Source organism: Octopus sinensis, linkage group LG2 (assembly GCF_006345805.1).
Source record: "Octopus sinensis linkage group LG2, ASM634580v1, whole genome shotgun sequence".
Classification (NCBI taxonomy): Eukaryota; Metazoa; Mollusca; class Cephalopoda; order Octopoda; family Octopodidae; genus Octopus; species Octopus sinensis.
This window is the reverse complement of record NC_042998.1, coordinates 20,961,629-20,985,271: the sequence shown is the minus strand read 5'-3', so window position 1 is coordinate 20,985,271 and position 23,643 is coordinate 20,961,629. Positions and strand designations below refer to the sequence as shown.

The window sequence follows — 23,643 nt, the reverse complement described above, 5'->3', positions numbered from 1 at the left end:
AACTAGACGAGGCTCTTGACACTGGCATCGCGACCGACGTGTTGGCGGCAAGGTTGGTCCTCGACCAACACTTCGACGCCAAACACGAAGGCTGCGTTGTCAGAGCTAAGGCACGTTCGCTAAGCGGGGAGGGGACTAGAGCCGCTCGATGGGCCCGCGTGGCGGAGGCGAAGCGAGGCAACAGAGCAACCATTCGGTCTTTGGTGGACCAGAACGGGCGCGAGGTTACCCAACCGAAGCAGATGTGTACGGTGCTTCAGCGGCACTTTGCTCAACTGTTTGGGACGAGCGGTGGAACGGACACCAACGGTACAGACTTCGGTGTGTACCTGGACGGACTGCCGCAACTCTCGGACAGCGAGGCAGAGTGCTGCGAAGGACCGATATCTGCCTGGGAAGTACAGGAAGCGATGAAGAGTTGCACGAGAGGTAGATCGCCGGGTTTGGATGGTCTGCCCTACGAGCTTTACTTTTCAATGCCAGACTTGTTTGCGGACCTGTTGGCAAACGTCTACTGCAACTGGCAGCAAAACGGGAGAATTCCTGCTTTTGTCTGTCGAGGGGTGGTGGCTTTGCTAAAGAGGACCCAAACAAGGGGGACGTTATAGGGAATTTCCGGCCCATCACTCTGCTCAATGCAGAGTTGAAGATTTTGGCCAAGGTGCTAGCCAAGAGATTGGCGCTTGTCGTGGACAAGCTGGTCGGCGGGACGCAGACATGCGCCGTGCCGACCAGGTCGATACACGACAACCTCCATCTCATGCGCTACATCATAGAGAGGGTGGGTAACGACGCTGGCGCGGGTGGGGCTTTGATCAACTTGGATCAGAGTAAAGCCTTCGATAGGGTCGACCATCGGTACCTGGCAGCTGTCCTCAAGGCAGCCGGCTTCGGTCCAGTCTTCCGCGGGTGGATCGCTGCTTTATACAGCAACATCTGCTCGGTGATACGGGTGAACGGTCACCTTTCGGAACCGTTCGACATCTTGCGTTCGGTCCGCCAAGGATGCCCTCTCTCCTCCCTCTTGTACATTTTGACTCTCGAGCCATTACTGCGCAAGTTGGAGGCTTTGAGGGGCATCCCGCGCGATCTAGGAGGCGGAAACAGCGTGTCTGCTTATGCCGACGACGTCACCGTGGTGGTGTCGAGCCACAGGCACATTGGCCTGATTGGCGAGACGCTAAACCAGTACGAAGCGTGACAGGGGCAAAGATTAACGCGGAAAAGTCTGTGGGCTTGCAACTGGGCACCTGGAGAGGCAAGCCCATGCCGTCCAACAGCGTCGTAGGGCGCTGGACAGACGGACCCGTTAAACTGCTCGGGGTCTGGTTCGGTCCGGACCTCCAGGTGGATAAGAACTGGGAAGAGGTGACGAGCAGGGTGGCACGTCTCACCCAGAAATGGGCCGAGAGGAAGCTGTCCCTGAAAGGTCGAGCGGAGGTGGCGAATGCGTACATCGCATCCGTCATCTATTACCGCTTGACCGTCGTCCCTTGTCCCGACCGCTGGTTGGCCAAGCTGGTACGCCTGCTCTTCGACTTTTGTGGAAGGGTCAGGTGCCACTGGTCAGGCGATCCATCTGCTGTCAACGACCGCTGAACGGAGGCCTTGGAATGCCGTGGTTGCTGTTGCGCAGACATGCGCTCAGGCTGCGGCATCTCAAGCGCTTCCTAGACGGTGAACAGGTGTGGTCGTCTTTTGTCAGACGCGATTTTCCGCAGCTCGTCTCTTTGACGGAGCTGCAGACCTGGATCAAACGTAGACCGAGAAAGGGCGCTTGGCACCTCGAGTGCCGTCAAGCCCTCCCGCCCTCCACCAGGCGGGCAATGCGGTCGGTTACAGCTCCACTCTAGCGTTCTATAGAGGGTTAGTGGAGGAAAAATGCGACGACGTTCTCGGGGAAACTCTAGGCGTTGAAGACGACGAACTGAGCGGTCTGTTCGGGAGGACTTTCGGGCCGGGGCCGATGGATAATTTCCAGAGGTCTCTCGCCTGGCAGTGCTACCGAGGGGCTCTGCCTGTTCGAGATAAACTCTACCGGCACGGAAGTGCCGTCAGCCGGGCCTGCCCGAGGTATTGCCAGGACGACGAAACCGTTCTGCACGCACTCGTCCAGTGCCCGAGTATTGCTGAAATATGGGTTTATGTCGAACAGCTACTGTCACGTGTAGGACGGATCGAACTATCGGCCGAATCCATAGTGAAGATTGCCCCGCCGACCTCCTTTAACAAGGAGGGCGAGGCCGTTTTCTTGTGCCTTGTGGCTGTGGCGAAAGAAGTCGTGTGGTGGACTCGTTTGAAAGGGCTAAAGTCAGACACTTTCCTCTTTGGTCAAGGCCTCATCAACTTTTTCAAGTTTCACTTGAAAAGGAAGATGAGGTTAGAGAGGAAAGTGCTGTCCGATAGCAAGTTTTATGAAAGGTGGGTGAATTGTGCGAGACTGGCCTGTATAAATGGACCAGTTCTCAGGTTTCGCCTGTGGTTTCAAAAAGGTAATACAAAGGAGAAAAAAGGGGACTCTCTACCACCCCCTTTTTAGACCAGGCCCCGTTGGCTTTTGTAGGGTTTTTTCCACCAGGAACCTTTCGAGACGTCTCCCCCTTTTGGGAGTTTTTCATTGTTGAATTTTATAAGTTGTTATAAAGATTTTTACTCGATGTTTTTAAAAAAAACGGCAAAACCCTTTGTAACCTTTCGTCCTGTCTTGTCCCTTTATGTAATCATGCGTGTCAGCCCTTGTGGCCAATAAAAAAGAATTGATTATTATTATTATTATTATTATCATTATTATTATTATTATTATTATTATTATTATTATTATTATTGAGTGAGAGAGCAGTTCATGCCATCAAAGTGACACTGGGGTAAAATATACGAAGCCCAATATACCCATCATGACTACCCGTCTGATAAAGGTACACCAGGCACATGCATCACAACCATATGTGCGCGACATGGTGATCTCATATCAAGATAAACAGCACATGACCTTGCAGGTGGAGCCCAGTTAGAATTTTCTTCAGGTTGAGTAGCCCATCCTGCTCAAAAGGTCCCCGAATAAGGGTTGCTTTAGGATGTTGAACGAAACACCCATGTTTCCAGAGGTGAATTACTCAAACCCCAAAGAATCCCTCTCAACACATGGCCATGATGCTCCCCCACTACTTCTGCTCGTGATCAGAGATGCACATATCGTCAGCCACTAAGGGACATGCTCAACTGGTTAAGGCCAAACAACTGACAAGCAAATCTGTGGTATTGAGCAGAATATTTGCTGTAGCCCATCTTTTATACCAAGACAAAACAATGTACATGATAACACTTCCAATCAGTTAAGATCAGAAGCCATGAGAGCCACTGCCTGATCAGTTAAGATCAGAAGCCATGAGAGCCACTGCCTGATCAGTTAAGATCAGAAGCCATGAGAGCCACTGCCTGATCAGTTAAGATCAGAAGCCATGAGAGCCACTGCCTGTCAGTTAAGATCAGAAGCCATGAGAGCCACTGCCTGAACAGTTAAGATCAGAAGCCATGAGAGCCACTGCCTGTCAGTTAAGATCAGAAGCCATGAGAGCCACTGCCTGTCAGTTAAGATCAGAAGCCATGAGAGCCACTGCCTGATCAGTTAAGATCAGAAGCCATGAGAGCCTATAATTATTATTATTATTATTATTATTATTATTAATGAAGGAAAGGAAGATAGATTTCGCACTAGTCTTTATTTAGTACGACAGTCCCTTTAACTCATCCTGCAACTGTACGTTATGAGTAAGATTTTGTGCATCTAATAGTGTGTGTGTGTGTGTGTGTGTGTGTGTGTGTGTGTGTGTGTGTGTGTGTGTGTGTGTGTGTGTGTGTGTGTGTGTGTGTGAACAAAAATCACCCAAGAGATATAGCTCAGAGTGGACAGTGGAACGTATTTAAACAATATAGTCAAATGTAGGTATGTCAACTATCTTACAATATAAATTCCTTGATTTATTGAAATTATCTTTGTTCCTAGAGGATGTTTCGTAATTTTCAAATGGTAATTAGAACTACCTCCACTTGGCAATAAGTCTGCCCTTTCTTTAATGGCATGTCAGTTTGGGAGAAATTTTGATTCTTCACATTCTCTCTCCTCAAGTGGAGTAGGTCTTACTTGCCACTTGGTAATTAGGATATGCCCTCTAGAGCGGGAGTGATGGTGGAACATAAAATACACAAAGTACACCGTTGAAGTGGTTGGCATTAGGAAGGGCATTTAGCTGTAGAAACTAATGAGGCTCCTGGCCTTAACACCTATTGTCAATCCATGTCAGCATGGAATACGGACTTTAAATGATTATATATATATATAAAGAGAGAGAGAGAGAGAGAGAGAGAGAGAGATAGTTAGTTAGATAGCTAGATAAATAGATAGATAGATAGATAGATAGATAGATAGATAGATAGACAGACAGACAGACAGACAGACAGACAGATAGATAGATAGACAGACAGACAGGCAGATATATATATATATATATATTATATATATATATATTTATAAGTAAGGGTAAAAGAAAAAATTTCTAATGCCAAATTATGCCGAAAATAGACACAACGTCAATAACCATGTAATTAATATATATATATATATATATATATATATATATATATATATATATATATATATATATATATATATAAACCTTGTAGAAAGTATAACGCATAAATGAATATGAATTATTCAAATAAACATTTTTCCTTTTTTTTATATATATTTTGAAAAAAAGATCAGATAATGTCAATTTGATATTTAGCAACATATTTACAACTCAAATTACACAACAGAAACGAATGATTAGAACTGGATATAATCTCAAAACATAATACCCCAAAACCACACAACAGATATATAACTCACTATCCAAAAACTTAAAAAAAGAAGCAAAAACAAAAAGAAGCAAAAACAGGCTTTCCAAACACGTGGTTTTAGGTTCAGTTCCACTGTGTGGCACCTTGGACAAATGTCTTCAACTATAACCTCGGGCCGACTATAGCCTTGTGAGTGGATTTGGTACACGGAAACTAAAAGAAGACCGCCGTGTGTGTGTGTGTGTGTGTGTGTGTGTGTGTGTGTGTGTGTGTGTGTGTGTGTGTGTGTGTGTTTGCGTGTATTTGTGTCTGTATTTGTCCCCCACCGCCGCTTAATAACCAGCGGTTCGGCAAAAGAGACCGACAGATTAAGTACCAGACTTTCATAAATTAGCCCCGGGGTCGATTCGTTCGACTAAAAACCTTCAAGGCGGTGACCCAGTATGGCCGCAGTCAAACGACTAAAGCAAGAAAAATATAAAAGATTTTTAAAAAAACTACAGAAAGATTACCAACATTTGTATACAGAATAAACCTCAAAGAAATGGATAAAGACGTCGTTTAACAATAAAAACCTTATTTAACAGTCACCCCAACACGACACAAACGCCCTCAACAAACATTCAACCACTAGGTAAAATAAACAGGAGCACAAAAGATAGAAAAGCACACCTTATATCTGAGTCAGAATGTAGACTCATTCCTTGCACCAGACATCCATTCAGCAATAAATAAATATTTAAATCAGAAGGGAAAATAACCTGTTAGGTAAAAACCAATTCACATACACTTAAAACACCTTGAGCCGGAAAAGAATGACAGCAGTGATGTAATTAGTAATAAAAGAAAGCGAGCACATTTTCCAAAATTGGAGTTAAAAATTGCTTGATATGTCACGTACTTTTTTTATGTGCTCAACCCCCCGCCCTCCTATATTTAAAACCTGGCTAAGTCCCTGAATAACAATACTCACCAACATACGTGGAGTACTGAAAAGCTCCTGGTTTTAAGGGTAGCGCGAAAGACCTTATTGGAGACCCAAGCTTCAGAGTTTTTAACGGGGCTTAGAAAAACTTCCCTGTTATTTTACAAGACCACTGCAATGTGTGAATCTGAGAGGGGAATATGTTGAGTAAAATCATAATTAACTGATCCTCCTCTATTTTCTTTTACTATTCAGCCCCACCCTCGTATAAAATATATGATCAATGAGTTAAAATTTCTTAAAATGAGTTAAAATTTCTTAATATGCCACGTATCCTTTTTTTAATGTGCTCATTCCCCTCCCGAACTTTAAGAACCTTGTTACGCTCCTGAATGTGGTGAAAGCGCATGGCTCAGCAGTTAGAGTATCGGGCTCACAATACTATGTGGTAAGTAGCTTGCTTACCAACTACATGGTTCCGGTTCAGTCCCACTGCGTGACACCTTGGGCAAATGTCGTCTACTATTGCCTCGGGCCGACGAAAGCCTTGTGAGTGGATTTGCTAAATGGAAATTGAAAGAAACCCGTCGTATATATACGAACTCACTATCATGAGATAGTGAGTTCGATTCCCGGACCGGGTTGTATGTTGTGTTCTTGAGCAAGACACTTTATTTCACGTTGCTCCAGTTCATTCAGCTATAGAAATGAGTAGCGACGTCACTGGTGCCAACATGTATCGGCCTTTGTCCTTCCCATGGATAACATCAATGATATGCATGGGCGACCGCTGGTGTTCTACAAACAACTTTGCTCGGTATCGTGCTTCGGAGGGGAACTTTCTAGGTGCAATCCCATGGTCATTCATGACCGAAGAGGGTCTTTACTCTTTACGCCCCTGAAAGACAGTACCCACTAACACATACAGCTAACCCTACTCGTACCATGAGCCAAAGAGGGAGTCCCTGCTACGTGGTCGGTTGACCAAACACAGATGATACATATGCACCCATTCATTCTATAAATAATTAATATAAGTAAAGCTTCTCACTCAATTTCTCTTTATACATTTAATCACAAAAAGCTCAGCAACTATTTATGTTGCTTGGCCTACAAGAAACAGTAGCCAAATCTCCTTCAAATTACACTCTACTATGAAAATCTATTGGCTCATCCCATTAATAATGCAGTTTTTTCAACTGCATGAACTAACAGTCGGAGGGGGACGGGATAAACTACCTGAATCAACTTGCTATAAAAGCAGGTAATAATTTTACCTGATGTACTTATTCTTAGAGCAAGTTTTGAAGAGTGCAGTTCGATTTTAACAGTTATTTTTCAATGCTATAATGGAAGTGACAAAGGAGCATTTTCGACATATTTGGCTTCATGAGTTCAATAAAGGCAACAACGCAACGGAAAGTGCGAGGAATATTAATGGAATATATGGGAATCGGATAATAAGCATAAGCTAGTGTCAACGGTGGTTCCAGAAATTCCGAGCCGGAAACTACAGCCTAGATGACAGGCCTCGTCCTGGAAGATCTGTAGAGCTTGACAAGGACGCCTAGCAAACCCTAATGGAGCAAAATCATATCGTAACTGTTGAGGACCTAGCAGAGAAGTTTGGATTTGGTCATTCAACCATTCATTGACACCTGCGTGCCATCGGAAAAGTCAACAAACTAGGTCAATAGGTTCCTCACAAACTTTCTGAGTCTAATCGTACGCAGAGAGTGAATGTGTGCTCTTCTTTGCTGTCATGTTTCACGAATGAACCTTTTTTTTTTTTTTTGAACACCGGTACTCCCGGCTAAAGAAGGTCTTCACCAACGTAAGGTGTTGTTATCTGTTTGGTGGGCTATGAAAGGTTTAGTCTACTTCGAACTTTTAAACCCAAACCAAACAATAAGAAAGGGGATCTACTACGAGCAGCTTGAGCGGCTCAAATCAGCGATAGAAGAAAAACGACTATCTTTGGTTTGAAGACGAAAGGTGTTCTTCTATCAGAATAATGCTCGACCACATACAGCGAGGATGACATTCCAAAGGCTGGAGCAATTTGAATGGGAAACGATACTCCCACCCACCATATTCGCCAGACATTGCCCCATCTCACTATCATTTATTCCGTAGTCTTCAAAATCATTTGGACGGAAAAATTTTAATTCTGAAGACAAGATCAGAACAGTACTGGAGGAGTATTTTCCGTCACGGACAACTGAATTTTGGAAGAGGGCCCTTGCAAGTCCACCAGATTGATGGAAGAGCATCGTAGAAAATGAAGGATGGTTAAGTGAACTTTGGAAGAGGGACCTTGCAAGTCCACCTGATAGATGGAAGAGCATCGTAGAAAATGAAGGACGGTTAAGTGAATTTTGGAAGAGGGCCCTTGCAAGTCCACCAGATAGATGGGAGAGCATCGTAGAAAATGAAGGACGGTTAAGTGAATCTGGAAGAGGGCCCTTGCAAGTCCACCAGATAGATGGAAGAGCATCGTAGAAAATGAAGCAGAGTTATAGTTTAGATTAAAAAAGAACTTTGTTTATCTTAATTTTGAAAAATAAAAGAAGTATTTAAAAAAACCCGCATTATTTATGGGATGACCCAATATATCAAATAATGTAGTAGTAGTAGTAGTAGTAGTAGTAGTAGTAGTAGTAGTAGATGCACTTTATCTGAAATAATGTAGTTGAATAGTGGATAATATAATTCTACCAGACACACTGTAACTAAATAAAACAGGATATGGGTTAAGTCACGGATCGGATACTCTCGATGAGGGGCTTGCTTAATCAGGGTGGGGGAAGGGCTTGAGGCTTTACTACTACTACTACAACTACTACTACTACTACTACAACCACCACCACCACCAATACTAAACACCACCGCAGTAAACATCCCAATACTAATAATGATAGAGTAGGAGGGGAAGCAATAATATTTTTTTTCTTTATTAAATAATAATTTCCTCCATAGATCCAAGGCCTCGAATTTGGAGAAAGAGAATAGTCGGTTATATGTAGCCCAGTACTTGCTTGATAGTTTTATATTTTTGATGCCAGACAGAAAGAAAGCAATGTTGACCTTGACCAGGTTTTGAACCCAGAACGTAAAGAGCCAAAACAAATATCGCCAAAGCATCTTATCCACTGGGCTAGCGATTCTGCCAACTCCATTACCCTGTACCTCGCTTGACAACCGATGTTGCTATGTTTACGTCCCCGTAACTTAGCGGTTCGGCAAAAGAGAGTACAATAGGATTTTCACCTATCGCGAGGGGTGGGCGTTGTTGGGTTTTGGAACGTAACACCTGCAATAGTCGAGGGTGGCTGTGTGGTAAGTAGTCATTAAGTATTTTGTTCAGTTTCCGTCTACCAAATCCACTCACAAGGCTTTGGTCGGCCCGAGGCAATAGTAGAAGACATTTGCCCAAGGTGCCACGTAGTGGGAATGAACCCGGAACCATGTGGTTGGTAAGCAAGCTACTTACCACACAGCCACCCTCGACTATTGCAGGTGTTACGTTCCAAAACCCAACAACGCCCACCCCTCGCGATAGGTGAAAATCCTGTTGTACTCTCTTTTACTCTTTTACCTGTTTCAGTCATTTGATTTGAGGCCATGCTGGAGCACCGCCTTCAGTCGAACAAACCGTCCCCCAGGACTTATTCTTTGTAAGCCTAGTACTTATTCTATCGGTTCTCTTTTGCCGAACAGCAAAGTTACGGGGACGTAAACATAGCAGCATCGGTTGTCAAGCGATGGTGTAGGGGGCACAAACACTGACACACAAACACACACACAATATATATATATATATATATATATATATATATAATATATATATATATATACGACAGGCTTCTTTCAGTTTCCGTCTACCAATCCACTCACTAGGCTTTGTCGGCCCGAGGCAATAGTAGAAGACATTTGCCCAAGGTGCCACGAAGTAGGACTGAACCCAGAACATGTAGTTGGTAAGCAAGCTACTTACCACACAGCCTCCCCTGTATATTTTTTCTATTATTTTTTTATAATTTTTATATATTTATCTCTCTCTATATAAACGGCAGTTTGTCTGTGCGTTTTCTGTGTGTCTGTTTTCTCGTACCTCACTCTGACCACGGCTTTCAACCGATTCTGATGAAACTTGACACACACATAGCCCAATGTCATAATTCAAATAACGCAGCGAAAATTTTGAAAAGTTCCCCCAGTTCTGAAAAAAATCGATAAATTCGACATGGGGTCGAGAATTAGAAACCCAAACCACAGACCGTCTAGGGGACGCAACTCCACTTTTTTAACTTTCAAAAAAAATTTACCATCATTTTTTTTCCATTTTTTTGCTATTTTTTCGCTATAACTCTCTAAAAATGCTTTATAGTTATTTCCCTTACAAACCTGAGCAACGCCGGGCGATACTGCTAGTTTTATTATAAATGCAAAGTAACACCACGGCGGAATCGACGTATGCTTAAATAATAAACCGCGATAGGTGAACGCGATAGGTGAACCGCGATATGGCGAGTGGTTACTGTGTAACTCTTTCTACAACAGGGACAAGGCCCAAAATTTTGAGAAGGAGCGGGCTAGTCGATTACATCGTACTCAGTAAACCATGGGTGTTTATTTTATCGACTCCGAAAACATTACAGGCGAAGTCGACCACGGCGGAATTTGAGCTCAGAACGCAAAGACGGACGAAATGTCATTAAGTATTTTGTCCGGCGTGCTCGCCGCCTTAACTACCCTAAATATGATACTTTAATAACTGTTTGAAAAATAAGAACAAGGTCTGAAATTTGGTGATTGGGGTGGGAAGTCAGTTGATACCATCGACTCCTACTAACAGCTGATGGTTTACTTTAAAAAACCCTAGGACGCCGAGAGCCAAAATATGACCTCGACGGGATTTGAACTGAGGATGTAAAGAGTTAAAACAAATACCTATTTCTTTACTACCCACAAGGGGCTAAACACAGAGGGGACAAACAAGGACAGACATGGGTATTAAGTCGATTACATCGACCCTAGTGCGTAACTGGTACTTAATTTATCGACCCCGAAAGGATGAAAGGCAAAGTCGACCTCGGCGGAATTTGAACTCACAACGTAACGCAGACGAAATACCGCTAAGCATTTCGCCCGGCGTGCTAACGTTTCTGCCAGCTCGTTAAAACAAATACCACAAGGTATTTTGTTCGACGCCCTAACGATTCCGCAAATTCCCGACCTTTTACCAACTAATTTATTATGGGTTGGACCTCTTAAATCCGGCAATCTTGGGGCCCAACCATTGCCAGACGACTGGAAAAGGCCGAAAAACAGAGAACACTTTTAAAAGGAAGTAACAGATCTAAAGAAGACAAGTCCAGGTTTCTATAAAGAAGAAAAAGAACACACACTCCTGAAAGAAATGCATACAGAAAGAGCAAAGTCAAAGAAGGAGGAGGTAAAAAAGACAAGAATAAGTGTGAAAGAGACGAATCAAACTTTGAAAGAAGTTTCACTTGGAAATCTTCAAAAGAAAAGAAGAAGCGGTTCGGAATAGCAAGAATAGCTGACCAGCGCTAAGAAAGGGATACTGAGAATGAAACCAAGGAAATGATCTTGGTAGCACAGGAAGAGGCTCCAAGTGTAGAATGGATGAAGAATACGATAGATCGACAAGATTTAAGGCGGGCGAGCTGGCAGAAACGTTGGCACGCCGGGCGAAATTAGTACAAGGCTTAAAAATGAAACAAATCCGGAGGTCAAATCATTCGACCCCAATATTTGTTTTCCTGGTGGTGCTCCAGCATGACCGCAGTCTAAATAAAGACTGAAACAGGTGAAAAGCCCAAAAGGTAAAAAAAAGTTAATGGTTTCAAATTTTGGTACAAGGCCAGTAATTTCGGGGAAGTGTTCGAGTTGATTACATCGACCCCCAGTATTCAACTGGTACTTGTTTTATCGCTCCCGAAGGGGACGAAAGACAAGGCCAACCTCGGTAGCATTTGAACTCAGGGCGTAAAGACGGAGGAAATGTCGCTAAGAATTTTGCCCGGCGTGCTCATGATTCTACCAGCTCGCTGCCTTAACAACAACAGCAGCAACAACAACAACAACAACAACAACGACGACGACGACGACGACGACGACAACATTAGAAGACACTTGCCCAATAATATATTATTATTATTTGTTTCTGTATTGTCCACAGGGGGCTAAACAGAGAGAACAAACAAATGGATTAAGTCGATTACATCGACCCCAGTGCGTAACTGGTACTTATTTAATCGACCCCGAAAGGATGAAAGGCAAAGTCAACCTCGGCGGAATTTGAACTCAGAACGTAGCGGCAGACGAAATACCGCTAAGCATTTCGCCCGACGTGCGATAAACGCGATAAACAATGTGTAATCCTCAATCGGAAAGCGACGTTCGAGGGCTGCTCATGGAAAAACAAAAACATGAAAACCATGGGTGCCCTGACTTTTGAGGCAAGTACCTTTTTCCGTTTCATTTCTTTTTTCCAACTACAGGCGTATGCTGAGGGCAAGCCCGTTCACTCGTACCATCCTCGCCACTTTCATCCACCTTTCAGCAAACCGGTTAGAAGACAACACATTCCTCTCTACCCTTATTTTCCTTTTCAAGTGAAACTTGAAGAAGTTCATCAGGGATTGGCCAAAGAGAAAAGTGTTTGTCTTCAACCCCTTCAATCTCGTCCACCACACAACTTCTTTCGCCATGGCCACCAAGCATATAAAAATAGCCTTTCCTTGCCGGTTAGCCCTTTTGTTACTGTATTTATTTTGAGATGCTCTGTGTTTCTTTCAATTACTTTAAATATAACAAAGAATTTAGAAAAAATAACTTAGTTATCATTCAACTAGTGTTAGGAACATAAATTGTGACCAAGGTTTGGTGGAAGATTTTAATTCAAAACTTATGAAAACAAGACATTTGTACTACAGAGCCAAAGCCGGTTTTGGCCGGGTTGGTAACGAAAGGAAGGCGGCGGGGTAATCTTCACGATGGATTCAGTTGACAGCCGGATCCGTCCCACACGCGACAGAAGGTGTTCGACATAAACCCAACAACAACAACAATAATAATAATCATGATAATCATAATAATAATAATAATAATGGTTTCAAATTTTGGCACAAGGCCAGCAATTTCGGTGAAGTGGGTAAGTCGATTACATCGATCCCCGCGCTCAAAACGTAAAGACGGACGAAATACCGCTAAGCATTGTGTCCGGCATGCTAACAATTCCGGCAGCCAGTCACCATAAAAACAACAACGATGATGGTGATGATGATGATGAAAGATGATGAAAGATGATGATGATGATGATGATGATGATGGTGATGATGATGATGATGATGAAGATGATGATGAAAGATGATGATGATGATGAAAGATGATGATGATGATGATGATGATGATGATGAAAGATGATGATGATGTTGTTGATGAAAGATGATGATGATGATGAAAGATGATGATGATGATGATGATGATGATGATGAAAGATGATGATGATGTTGTTGATGAAAGATGATGATGATGAAAGATGGTAATGATGATGATGATGATGATGATGATGATGATGCGATCCTCCTGATACAAAGGACTTCTAAAATAACCAAGGAAGCCCACAAGAACCGAGTCAACTTGCTCACTAGTCGCATCATGGGCAAGTGTTCCTCTTTCCTCCGTAATTTTCATCCTACAGGCGCATACTTAAGAATAGGTTCATTCGCTTATACCATTCTCGCTACATTCACACACTTTCTCTCCAAATTTACTGGGAAGCAGCACATTCTCTTCACTCTCACTTTCCTTCGAAAAAGACCAATGAGGGCTTCAGTCTTTCCATTCGTGTTCACCAACCTCTTTCGCTATAGCCCCAAATCATAGGAAACCTGTCTGTCCTTTTGTCCTTCTCAGCTAAAAGAAGGCAGCGGGGGTGATTTTCGCAATGGACTCGGCTGATAGCCGGATCCATCCTACTCGTGATAGCAGCTATTTCAGTATATATTTCTTTACTACCCACAAGGGGCTAAACACAGAGGGGACAAACAAGGACAGATAAACGGATTAAATCGATTACATCGACCCCACTGCGTAACTGGTACTTAATTTATCGACCCCGAAAGGATGAAAGGCAAAGTCGACCTCGGCAGAATTTGAACTCAGAACGTAACGGCAGACGAAATACGGCTACGCATTTCGCCCGGCGTATGAGCGAGTGCAGAACGATTTCGTCGCTATGCGCGTACCTCGAGCAAACGCGGCTGATGACACTACCATGTCTACAGCGTTTATCCCGAACCGGCAATATAGCCCAGTATCACAATGCCAAGTCAACCGGCACCTGTGCCGGTGGCATGTGTAAAAAGATTCGAGCGAGGTCATTGCCAGTACCGCTTGACTGGCCCCCGTGCCGGTGGCACGTAAAAAGCACCCACTACACTCTCGGAGTGGTTGGCGCTAGGAAGAGCATCCAGCTGTAGAAACTCTGCCAGATCAAGATTGGAGCCTGGTGCAGCCATCTGGTTCGCCAGCCCTCAGTCAAAATCGTCCAACCCATGCTAGCATGGAAAGCGGACGTTAAACGATGATGATGATGATGATGATGATCCATGAACCCTGGCCCGAAAGCCAGTTGATTTTCATCAATGCCCAGTCTCCTGTATCATATATCACTCTTTATGCCCGCCCCTAAACAACCATGTCTAGTCCTATGTCCCAAGAACGTCAATCCACTAGAAAAACTCCACCATCCCTGCCGACATTGTTCCCGCAGACGTCAACTTGTAGATGCTCAAGCCGAAAATCAAAACATCAGCTTCACCAGTGAAGGAGGGCTTTCAAAGGTCATTGCTTTTAACTAAGAAATAAATTCCTCTTAAAAAAAGTAGTTTACTGATACTTTGATTTATCGACCCTGGAAAGATGAAAGTAAATTCGATTCAGCGAGGCTTGAACTCAGAACATAAATGGACCTAAGTAAATACAGCATGGTATTTAATTCAACACTTTTAATTCTGCCATCTACTGCTTTCATTATTTTTTTATTTATGTGCCCTTTTCAAGCCTAGCCAGACTCATGGACCCCGTTTCTCGGTTTCTATGGCGTATGTGTTCCCCCACCCCCCAGCTGGACGGGACGCCAGTCCATCGCAGCGATACCAAAGAAACAGGAAGAAAGAATGAGAGAAAGTTAGGGCAAAAGAGTACAACAAGGGTCGCCAACACCCCTTGCCGGAGCCTCGTGGAGCTTTTGGGTGTTTTCGCTCCATAAACACACGCAACGCCCGGTCTGGGAATCGAAACTGCGATCCTCCGACCGCGAGTCCGCTGCCCTAACCACTGGGCCATTGCGCCTCCACACTGCTTTCATTATAACAACAAAGGTGGCGACCAGCTAGAATCGTTAGCGTGTCGGGAAAATGCTTAACGGCGTTTCTTTCGGCTCTTTACGTTCTGAGTTCAAATGCCGCCGCGGTCGACTTTGCCTTTCATCCTTTTGGGATCAATAAATTAAGTACCAGTTAAGCACTGGGGTCGATGTACTCGACTTACACCCTCCCTTGAAACAGATGGTCTTGTGTCAAAATTTGAAATCATTATAACAACAACAACATCAACAACGAAAGGAAAAAGAAATGGAAAAAGTTTTTAAAAAAAGAAGAGAAATCTTACTCGGTAAAGCTTTTCCGAATAATGTTCCGATATCTGATGTAAACGTTTCCTCTTCGTTCTCAATCTATTTCCAGTGTCTGATCCAGCGATGCTGTCTAATGCGGTGACTTGATATGAAGATTTATCTCTTTGTTCGCTATCTGAACTATTGGTGTAAGTGGAAACAGAATAGACTGGAGCAGAATTCAAATCTATCTGCTTGGGATCAATCTCAATATCTTGAATGTCATCATCCTGGTCGGATATAATCTCTTCCGGATTGAAATTAGTTCTGTTTAAATCATTGTTACTTTGCTGACTGTGTCGCCTTTTCCGAACAGATACAATAGAACCATCAGGGAGTGTTATCTTAGAATCACCTGTTTCGTCTAAATATACTGAATTATTACCATAAACACTCGAACTGATATTGGGTGTTATTTGAACGATGCCTAGATCAGAGTTGACAGCAGTGATATTTTCACGATTGTTGATATTTGTAACAGAATAAATAGTATTTGCAGTTACATCTGGTGTTAGATGTGCTCCAGAATTGTGTTGATTTACATTTGATCGTCCGGTAGCCTTTAAATTTGAAACAATATTTGCATTTGCTTTATTTATCATCGTTGGTGATTGAGTGTTTCTGGACGGTGAATTATTCAATTGGTCTTCCACATCATCAAGAATATCAGATTGGGAATATACTGAAGAGACTTGCAGATAACTGGTGTTATTTCCAGCTGTGTCGTTGACACTAGTATTAGAGATCAATTGGTTGCTGCTATTACTTAATCCATGACTAACCTGGGCAACGCCTGCGATAAAGTTATTATCGCCGGCCGACAAAGAAAGTTCATTAACTTCTTCTAAAGAATTATGCAAAGAGGAATTTCGATCTACTGAATATGAACAACTACCAGTTTTTCCGTCAGATGCACTAGCACCAATGCTTTTGCTTATATTCAATATAGCTTCGGCGAGCAGAGGGGTATATTCTCCTGAGCCGATCCCTAAAGCCAAAGCACCACTCAGTCCTAATGAGGACCCAGACGCACCGTCGGCACCTTGGTTTCGGCGCCGCCGTTGCATTTCGGCTTTTTTCGTTTCGCTCAGCAGACAAACCCATTTCCGCCTGACATCGTTCACAGTTCGGTGTTCACCCATGACGGACTCCACAGAATTGACTTTACGAGCAATGCATTCCCACGCATGTTGCTTCGCTTGGTTAGATACAGGTGTGTTACGTTTAGTGAATAATATATCTTTCCTGGCTTGTACATTAGCAACTAGTACCTCAAGTTCCTGCTTTGTAAAATTTGCTTTCCTTTTTCGGGATAACATTCTAACAAAGTTTTATTTAGGGAATGAAAATTATGAAATAATCATAGATAAAAAAAAATTACCTTCTTTTATGCTTATTTCTTATAATTCTACACAATAAGAAGAATGTATTTTCCTAAAAGAAACCTGGGGCTCTTTACCTAGGAATCACAACTATGTTGGGGCACCCGGTTTTTCTCCTTTTCTTCCCGCAAAGGTCACTTTTCCAGAATATATAAACTAAAATGTGTGTTAAAATTAGTGTTTTGTGTTTGTTTTCTTATGTTATATCTGACTATTAAATGCGCGCGTGTGTTTGTGATTGTGAATAATCCTTTTAGGGGGTGCTATTAAGTTAGACATGGCCTGGACCAATCTTTGGTTGAAACATATCTAAGTTTTAAGTTTTATATATATATATATATATATATATATATATAAGCGAAAGTGAAAATGTAACTGATCAAATAGTGCTTTATGTTACCTCACTCACAAACAAACCTTGGCGATCACAACAAACAGAAGGCGAGTGTGCGAGTAGAATTATATCGCTGCCTGTTTTAAGAATGACAAATCGTAATCATAACAGAATTAGGTATGAGGCATGACGGAAGTCGAAAATCTTTACATAGAACATAACTCTGTTTGACTGTCAGTGATATCAATAGCTGTCTTATAACTAACTTATTCCTCTAATTCTCTCCTGCAGAATATCTCAACATTTATTTATTGGTAGTATAATAACTAAAGCTGCTTGTTCGCTTTTATTCTTGTCTCTTAAAGATAATTCAGTGTCTGAAATAAGAACCCTACCTAGAATTATTATATTGAAAGAATTGTAATTTAAAAAGAAAAATAGTAAATTTAATGAATCAAATAATTTTGTTGGGAAAGAAATTATCAGATCGTTAGTTTACACTAGCATAATTTTTGCTATATACATATTTTCGATGCATCGTTATAATGGAAATTACAAAAGGAATTGGTTTTATCAGACGTCAGATATTCACAAACAAGATCACAAAATATGTAAAAGCGTAGAAATATAGTCCCAAACTACGAGGTTGATATGTTGGTTTTTCTAACCGCCTTTGTTTTCTTTTTTCTTTCTGTATTTTTCTTATCTGTTAAAATCAGTCGTAAATTACGAATTTAAGCCAAGAGGTTTCTTGTTTATACAATTTCTCCCTCTCACTCACAAACACTCGTTCTCTTCTTTCTCTTTCTATTCCTCCTAGTTCGTTCAAAAGACAGTTAGAAAATAGCGTAGTAATCTTAGAACGATGATGTCGGTAGTAACAAATAAAACCCTATGAGTCATAAATCGTTATTCTTCATAAAAAATAAACTTACGATTAAAAAAATAGATGTGAGGAAGAAATTTCTTTCTCTAATTTTCAAATTAAGCTACATACAGATATTAAACAATATCCCAATGTACAAACTATTCACAAATCTGTATACATCTATGCATGCTCGTTACATATGACAAGTATAAAAATGCTAAGCTCATAAGAGTTTACGTAGACATAAGATATTACAAACAAATAATTTATACGAATATAATAGATTTAGTTCGTCCTAGATGTCTCGATCATTTTTCCTCGGTAAATTAGTAAAGACTTATATTAGTAGTAGTAACGATGTCACTAGAACAGTAGCAGCAGTTAAAGCTATAATATCTGACTTGTCTGTAAAGAGAGTTTGCTGTAGATGACAAAACATGGATGACTCACTTCGCTGATTTTGAGTTCAGGACAGGTCATAAGTTTGCTTCTCTTTCTAATGACAGTTTCTTCTCTTCTCTATTCTTGTACTGTACCAACCTTGTCCAGCATAATACCCGTCTTTTGAATAAACAATTTTTAGTGGGATGGATTTAGTGCATAAATAAGCCTTTCGATTTTCATCGGCCACTTTCTTTTCCAACAATTTCCGTAACACTATGTGTGGGCTTCCTCTCCTTCTCTCCCTTATCTTTCTTTTTCTATCCCTCTCTTCAGTCTCTGTCGTATTACTTTAACATTTCATACCTTTATTTTTCTCTCTCTTCCTTTTCTTTCTTGAATCAATCTCTTTCACGTATTCGTTCTTTTTCCATCTTTCTCTCTCTCTCTCTTTTATCTCCAAATTTTGCTTCTCTCTCAGCACCTCCCCTTCACTCAACTCTTATGATAATTCCTAATACTTAAATAAGTTACAGCGATTATGTGAGATAGGGGAGGAAACAGTAAACTACGACCTCGGTAAATCCCTCTTCCTTTCTCTCCCATTCAAATATCCCCCTTTCTAATTTACCCTTCCTCTCTGCTCTCTACTTACTCTTCTTTCACTCTTTATCATATCCTCCTTATTTATGTTCTCTCTATGTCTTATCTCTAACCCCCCTCTCTCTCTCTTTATCACTCATCTACATTTTATCAACGACTGACTGTTGTAACCAATGTATGTTGTAGTAGGCTAGATATTATTATATCTACTTCCGCACTATGTGCTCGCCCTGTCATAATGCTTTTCTAAGTCAGTAGCAGTTGAAAATCAGCAAGTCAGTCAGTACTGGCAACGATCATTGCTAGTCCTAAGCAGTGACCTCCTTTATTGCAGGGAAAAGATTAAGAGAAATGTTAACAACACGATAAAATGTCAAGGACGTGTCACACGACGTCTATATAAAGTAGTTCTTCAATAACGAACGACAAATAACACCCTAGCCAAAAAAGAAATTGACTAAAACAAATATTTGTATGTTCGAAATCAAACAAATGGCGATAATTAAATATACTAAATATAAATATATCAATAAATATGTCTGTGCCAAAATGCTCATATCACAAAATGGGGATAGGTACATTACGCGAACATTCTGTGCTGTCGCTCCGTCTGCTAGAAATAGCAGTGAAATCTTCGTCAGATCATACCTACCGTCTTAAAGAAGAAATGGACCATGGCGATAATTAAATATACTAAATATGAATATATTAATAAATATGTCTGTGCCAAAATGCTCTTATTACAAATAGGTACATTACGCGAACATTCTGTGCTGTCGCTCCGTCTGCTAGAAATAGCAGCGAAATCTTCGTCAGATCATACCTACCGTCTTAAAGAAGAAATGGACCATGGCGATAATTAAATATACTAAATATGAATATATTAATAAATATGTCTGTGCCAAAATGCTCTTATTACAAATAGGTACATTACGCGAACATTCTGTGCTGTCGCTCCGTCTGCTAAATAGCAGTGAAATCTTCGTCAGATCATACCTACCGTCTTAAAGAAGAAATGGACCATGGCGATAATTAAATTACTAATATGAATATATTAAAAATGTCTGTGCCAAAATGCTCTTATTACAAATAGGTACATTACGCGAACATTCTGTGCTGTCGCTCCGTCTGCTAGAAATAGCAGCGAAATCTTCGTCAGATCATACCTACCGTCTTAAAGAAGAAATCGACCGTTTAAAAAATGACTGCATCCATGATGGAGCACTGCCTTAAAGGGTCTTTAGTAGAAGCAATCGACCCCAAGACTTACTCTTTGTAAGCCTAGTACTTTCTCTATCAGTATCTTTGCCGAACCACTAAGTTACGGGTACGTAAACACACCAACGTTGGTTGTCAGGCGATGGGGACGGGACAACAAACACAAGGGCATACTATATATACATACATACATATAGATATGTACGACGGGCTTCTTTCAGTTTCCGTCTACCAAATCCACTCACAAGGCTTTGATCGGCCCAAGGCTATAGTAGAAGACATTAGACCAAAGTGCCAAACAGTGGGACTGAACCATAACCATGTGGTTGGAAAGCAAGCTCCTTACCACAGAGCCACACTTGATACATCTAAACAAGAGATAAATAATAGATAGATGGTAGATAGATAGATAGATAGATAGATATCCAATGTTTTTGCCAATACATACATACATAAATACATATATATATATATATATATATATATATATATATATATATATAAGCATTCACCAAAAAATCAAAAACGCATACACATATGCACAGCCAGAATAATATACGAAACATATTTCCAAAAAACAAAAACAACAGACATGCATAGACACACACATACATACACACTCACACAGACAAAACAACACACACACACACACAGCTGGTAAGAACTATTGACCACAACCACTCAATAGAAAATAAAATAAAAAGAAAAATACTTTGACCATATATCTCAAACAGGCGCAGGAGTGGCTGTGTGGTAAGTAGCTTGTTTACCAACCACATGGTTTCGGGTTCAGTCCCACTATGTGGCACCTTGGGCAAGTGTCTTCTACTATAGCCTTGGGCCGACCAAAGCCTTGTGAGTGGATTTGGTAGACGGAAACTGAAAGAAGCCCGTCGTATATATGTATATATATATATATGTGTGCGTGTGTTTGTGTGTCTCTGTTTGTCCCCCTAGCATTGCTTGACAACCGATGCTGGTGTGTTTATGTCTCCGTTACTTAGCGGTTCGGCAAAAGAGACCGATAGAATAAGTACTGGGCTTACAAAAGAATAAGTCCCGGTGGTCGAGTTGCTCGATTAAAGGCGGTGCTCCAGCATGGCCGCAGTCAAATGACTGAAACAAGTAAAAGAGAAAGAGATACACACACACATACACATACATACAGCTGGCTAAACCATAGATAATAAGCTTCCATTTGAATCCAAATGACTTCCTGACACTTGAACTCATGAACCCCCTCTCCAAACCTACAAAAACAAAGCATTTATTAGAGAGAATGGCTAAAGCAATATTTCATTCACAACCCAAATATGGGTCCAAACTGTTAAACCCACCAAAAATATTTTTTCTCTCTGACTCCCCATCTAAAATTCATTCTGATATTTGATAAGATGGATACATCAAAACCAGTTATATTTTATCAAGCATTTTCTAAAATATATTTCTGTGCTTTTCCCATCTTTATTTTATTTTTTAAAACTATATATATATATATATATATATATATATATATATATATATATATATATATATATATGTATATATATATTGGTCCCAGGAATGCCATCACTCTTCAGGACCAGTTACTGCAAAAGCCTGGGTTTCAAGGGCTCACAGCTTTTTAATATTCTCCCAAAGAGTCTGAGGAACTTGCACAAAGTAGATGTAGGGGCTTTTAAATCAAAGCTGGACCTCTTCCTCTCGAGAGTCCCAGATGAACCTACCTCATGGCAAGAGGTACAAATGAGGGTAGCTATATCAAACTCCATGCTTCACCAAGTGCCACATATTAGAGGAGGCTCTTAGTAATAACAGAGTAGCAAAATGGTGGTGCATCAGCTTGGCCACAGCTCTGAGCTGAAACTAGAGAGAAAAAAAATATATATAATTATATATATATATATATATATATATCTGTGTGGTAAGTAGCTAGCTTACCAACCACATGGTTCCAGGTTCAGTCCCACTGTGTGGCACCTTTGGCAAGTATCTTCTGCTATAACCTCAGGCCGACCAAAGCCTTGTGAGTGGATTTGGTAGACAGAAGCCCATTGTATATATGTATATATATATATATATGTGTGTGTGTGTTTGTATATGTTTATGTGTCTGTGTTTGTCCCGCCACTACCATTGCTTGACAACTGATGGTGGTGTGTTTATGGTCCATTCAAGTAGTGAGTTTTTGTTGGGTGAGTTGTATCCAATTATGGGTGGCTTATCTGGTATTCCTTGAAGGAATCTATCCAGACTCCGTTTAAAGTTGATGGGATCCTTTTCCTCTTTGATCTCCCTCGGGACAATGTTAAATAGGGCAGGGCTTGTTGAGGAAAAGAAATTATGTTGCAGTGTACATATATGCTGTGATCTTCAATTGGGCAGGGGACGTATGGCCCGTGGTCCCAGTCTTGGATGAACCTTGAAGCTAATGTTCAGGTTGTTTGGGCAAAGTTGACGGTATATTCTCCACATCGTACAAATGATGTACCGCTCACGGCGACGCTGGAGAGAGTAGAGTTTCAAGGCTTTAAGGCGGTCCCATTAAAAAAATGAAAATAAACTTGGAAAAGGCACAGAAATATATTTTAGAAAATGTTTGATCTATATATGTTTGTATATATGTATGTTTATATATATATATATATATATATATCATCATCATCGTCGTCATCGTCATTTAACGTCTGCTCTCCATGCTGGCATGGGTTGGATTGTTTGATTGAGGGCTGGCGAGCCAGAAGGCTGCACCAGTCATATATATATATATCAGTTACAGCTGAAAGCTGTGGCCATACTGGGGCACTGCAGTTTTGATCAACTTTATCAAAAGCTTTTGCAAAGTCAAGGTATATTACATCCACAATTGAGCTGTTGAGTAACTGCTTCAACACCCAGTCATAGTGCTGTAGGAGTTGGCTCAAGCAGCTCCTACCTGGTTGAAAACCATGCTGAGTATCACACAGCAAGTCATTTTCTTCAGGGAATGCAACTAGTTTCCCCTCTGTTTATTCATTCCATGACTTTGCTAATGAGTGAAGTCAGAGAGATAAGCCTATAATTTTTGGCGTCTGCTCTGCTTCCTCCCTTATGGACAGGGCATATTATTCCCTCCTTCAGTTTGCTTGGTAGCTTGCCATTTGCAAGAAAACTCTGGAAGAGAATCTGTAGTAGTTTCGCCAGGGCACATTTGCATGATTTGAGGAGGATTGCTGGGAAACAATTGGGGCCAATGGCTGAGTTTGCATCCACCTCATCTATGGCTAGTATTATGTCTTCTTCACCACTGATGTAATCCATCACAACTGCCTCGCTGGTGAGGCGACAAAGAAATCCACTGGTTCATTCCCTTTTCTGTGTTCCAACCGGGGTGGTAAAGACACTG

General features: G+C 41.4%; 1 protein-coding gene across 1 annotated transcript in view; it reads right to left on the bottom strand.

Moving 5' to 3' along the window:
* The window catches only part of LOC115229563, a 28,675-nt gene extending 9,877 nt beyond the window's left edge, over nt 1–18,798 (bottom strand). The window contains exon 1 of the mRNA XM_029799896.2: nt 15,470–18,798. Coding sequence (XP_029655756.1) covers nt 15,470–16,792 — 1,323 coding nt within the window. The 5' untranslated portion in view covers nt 16,793–18,798. The remainder of the gene's footprint in view (nt 1–15,469) is intronic.
* Between the last annotated feature and the right edge of the window lie 4,845 nt (nt 18,799–23,643).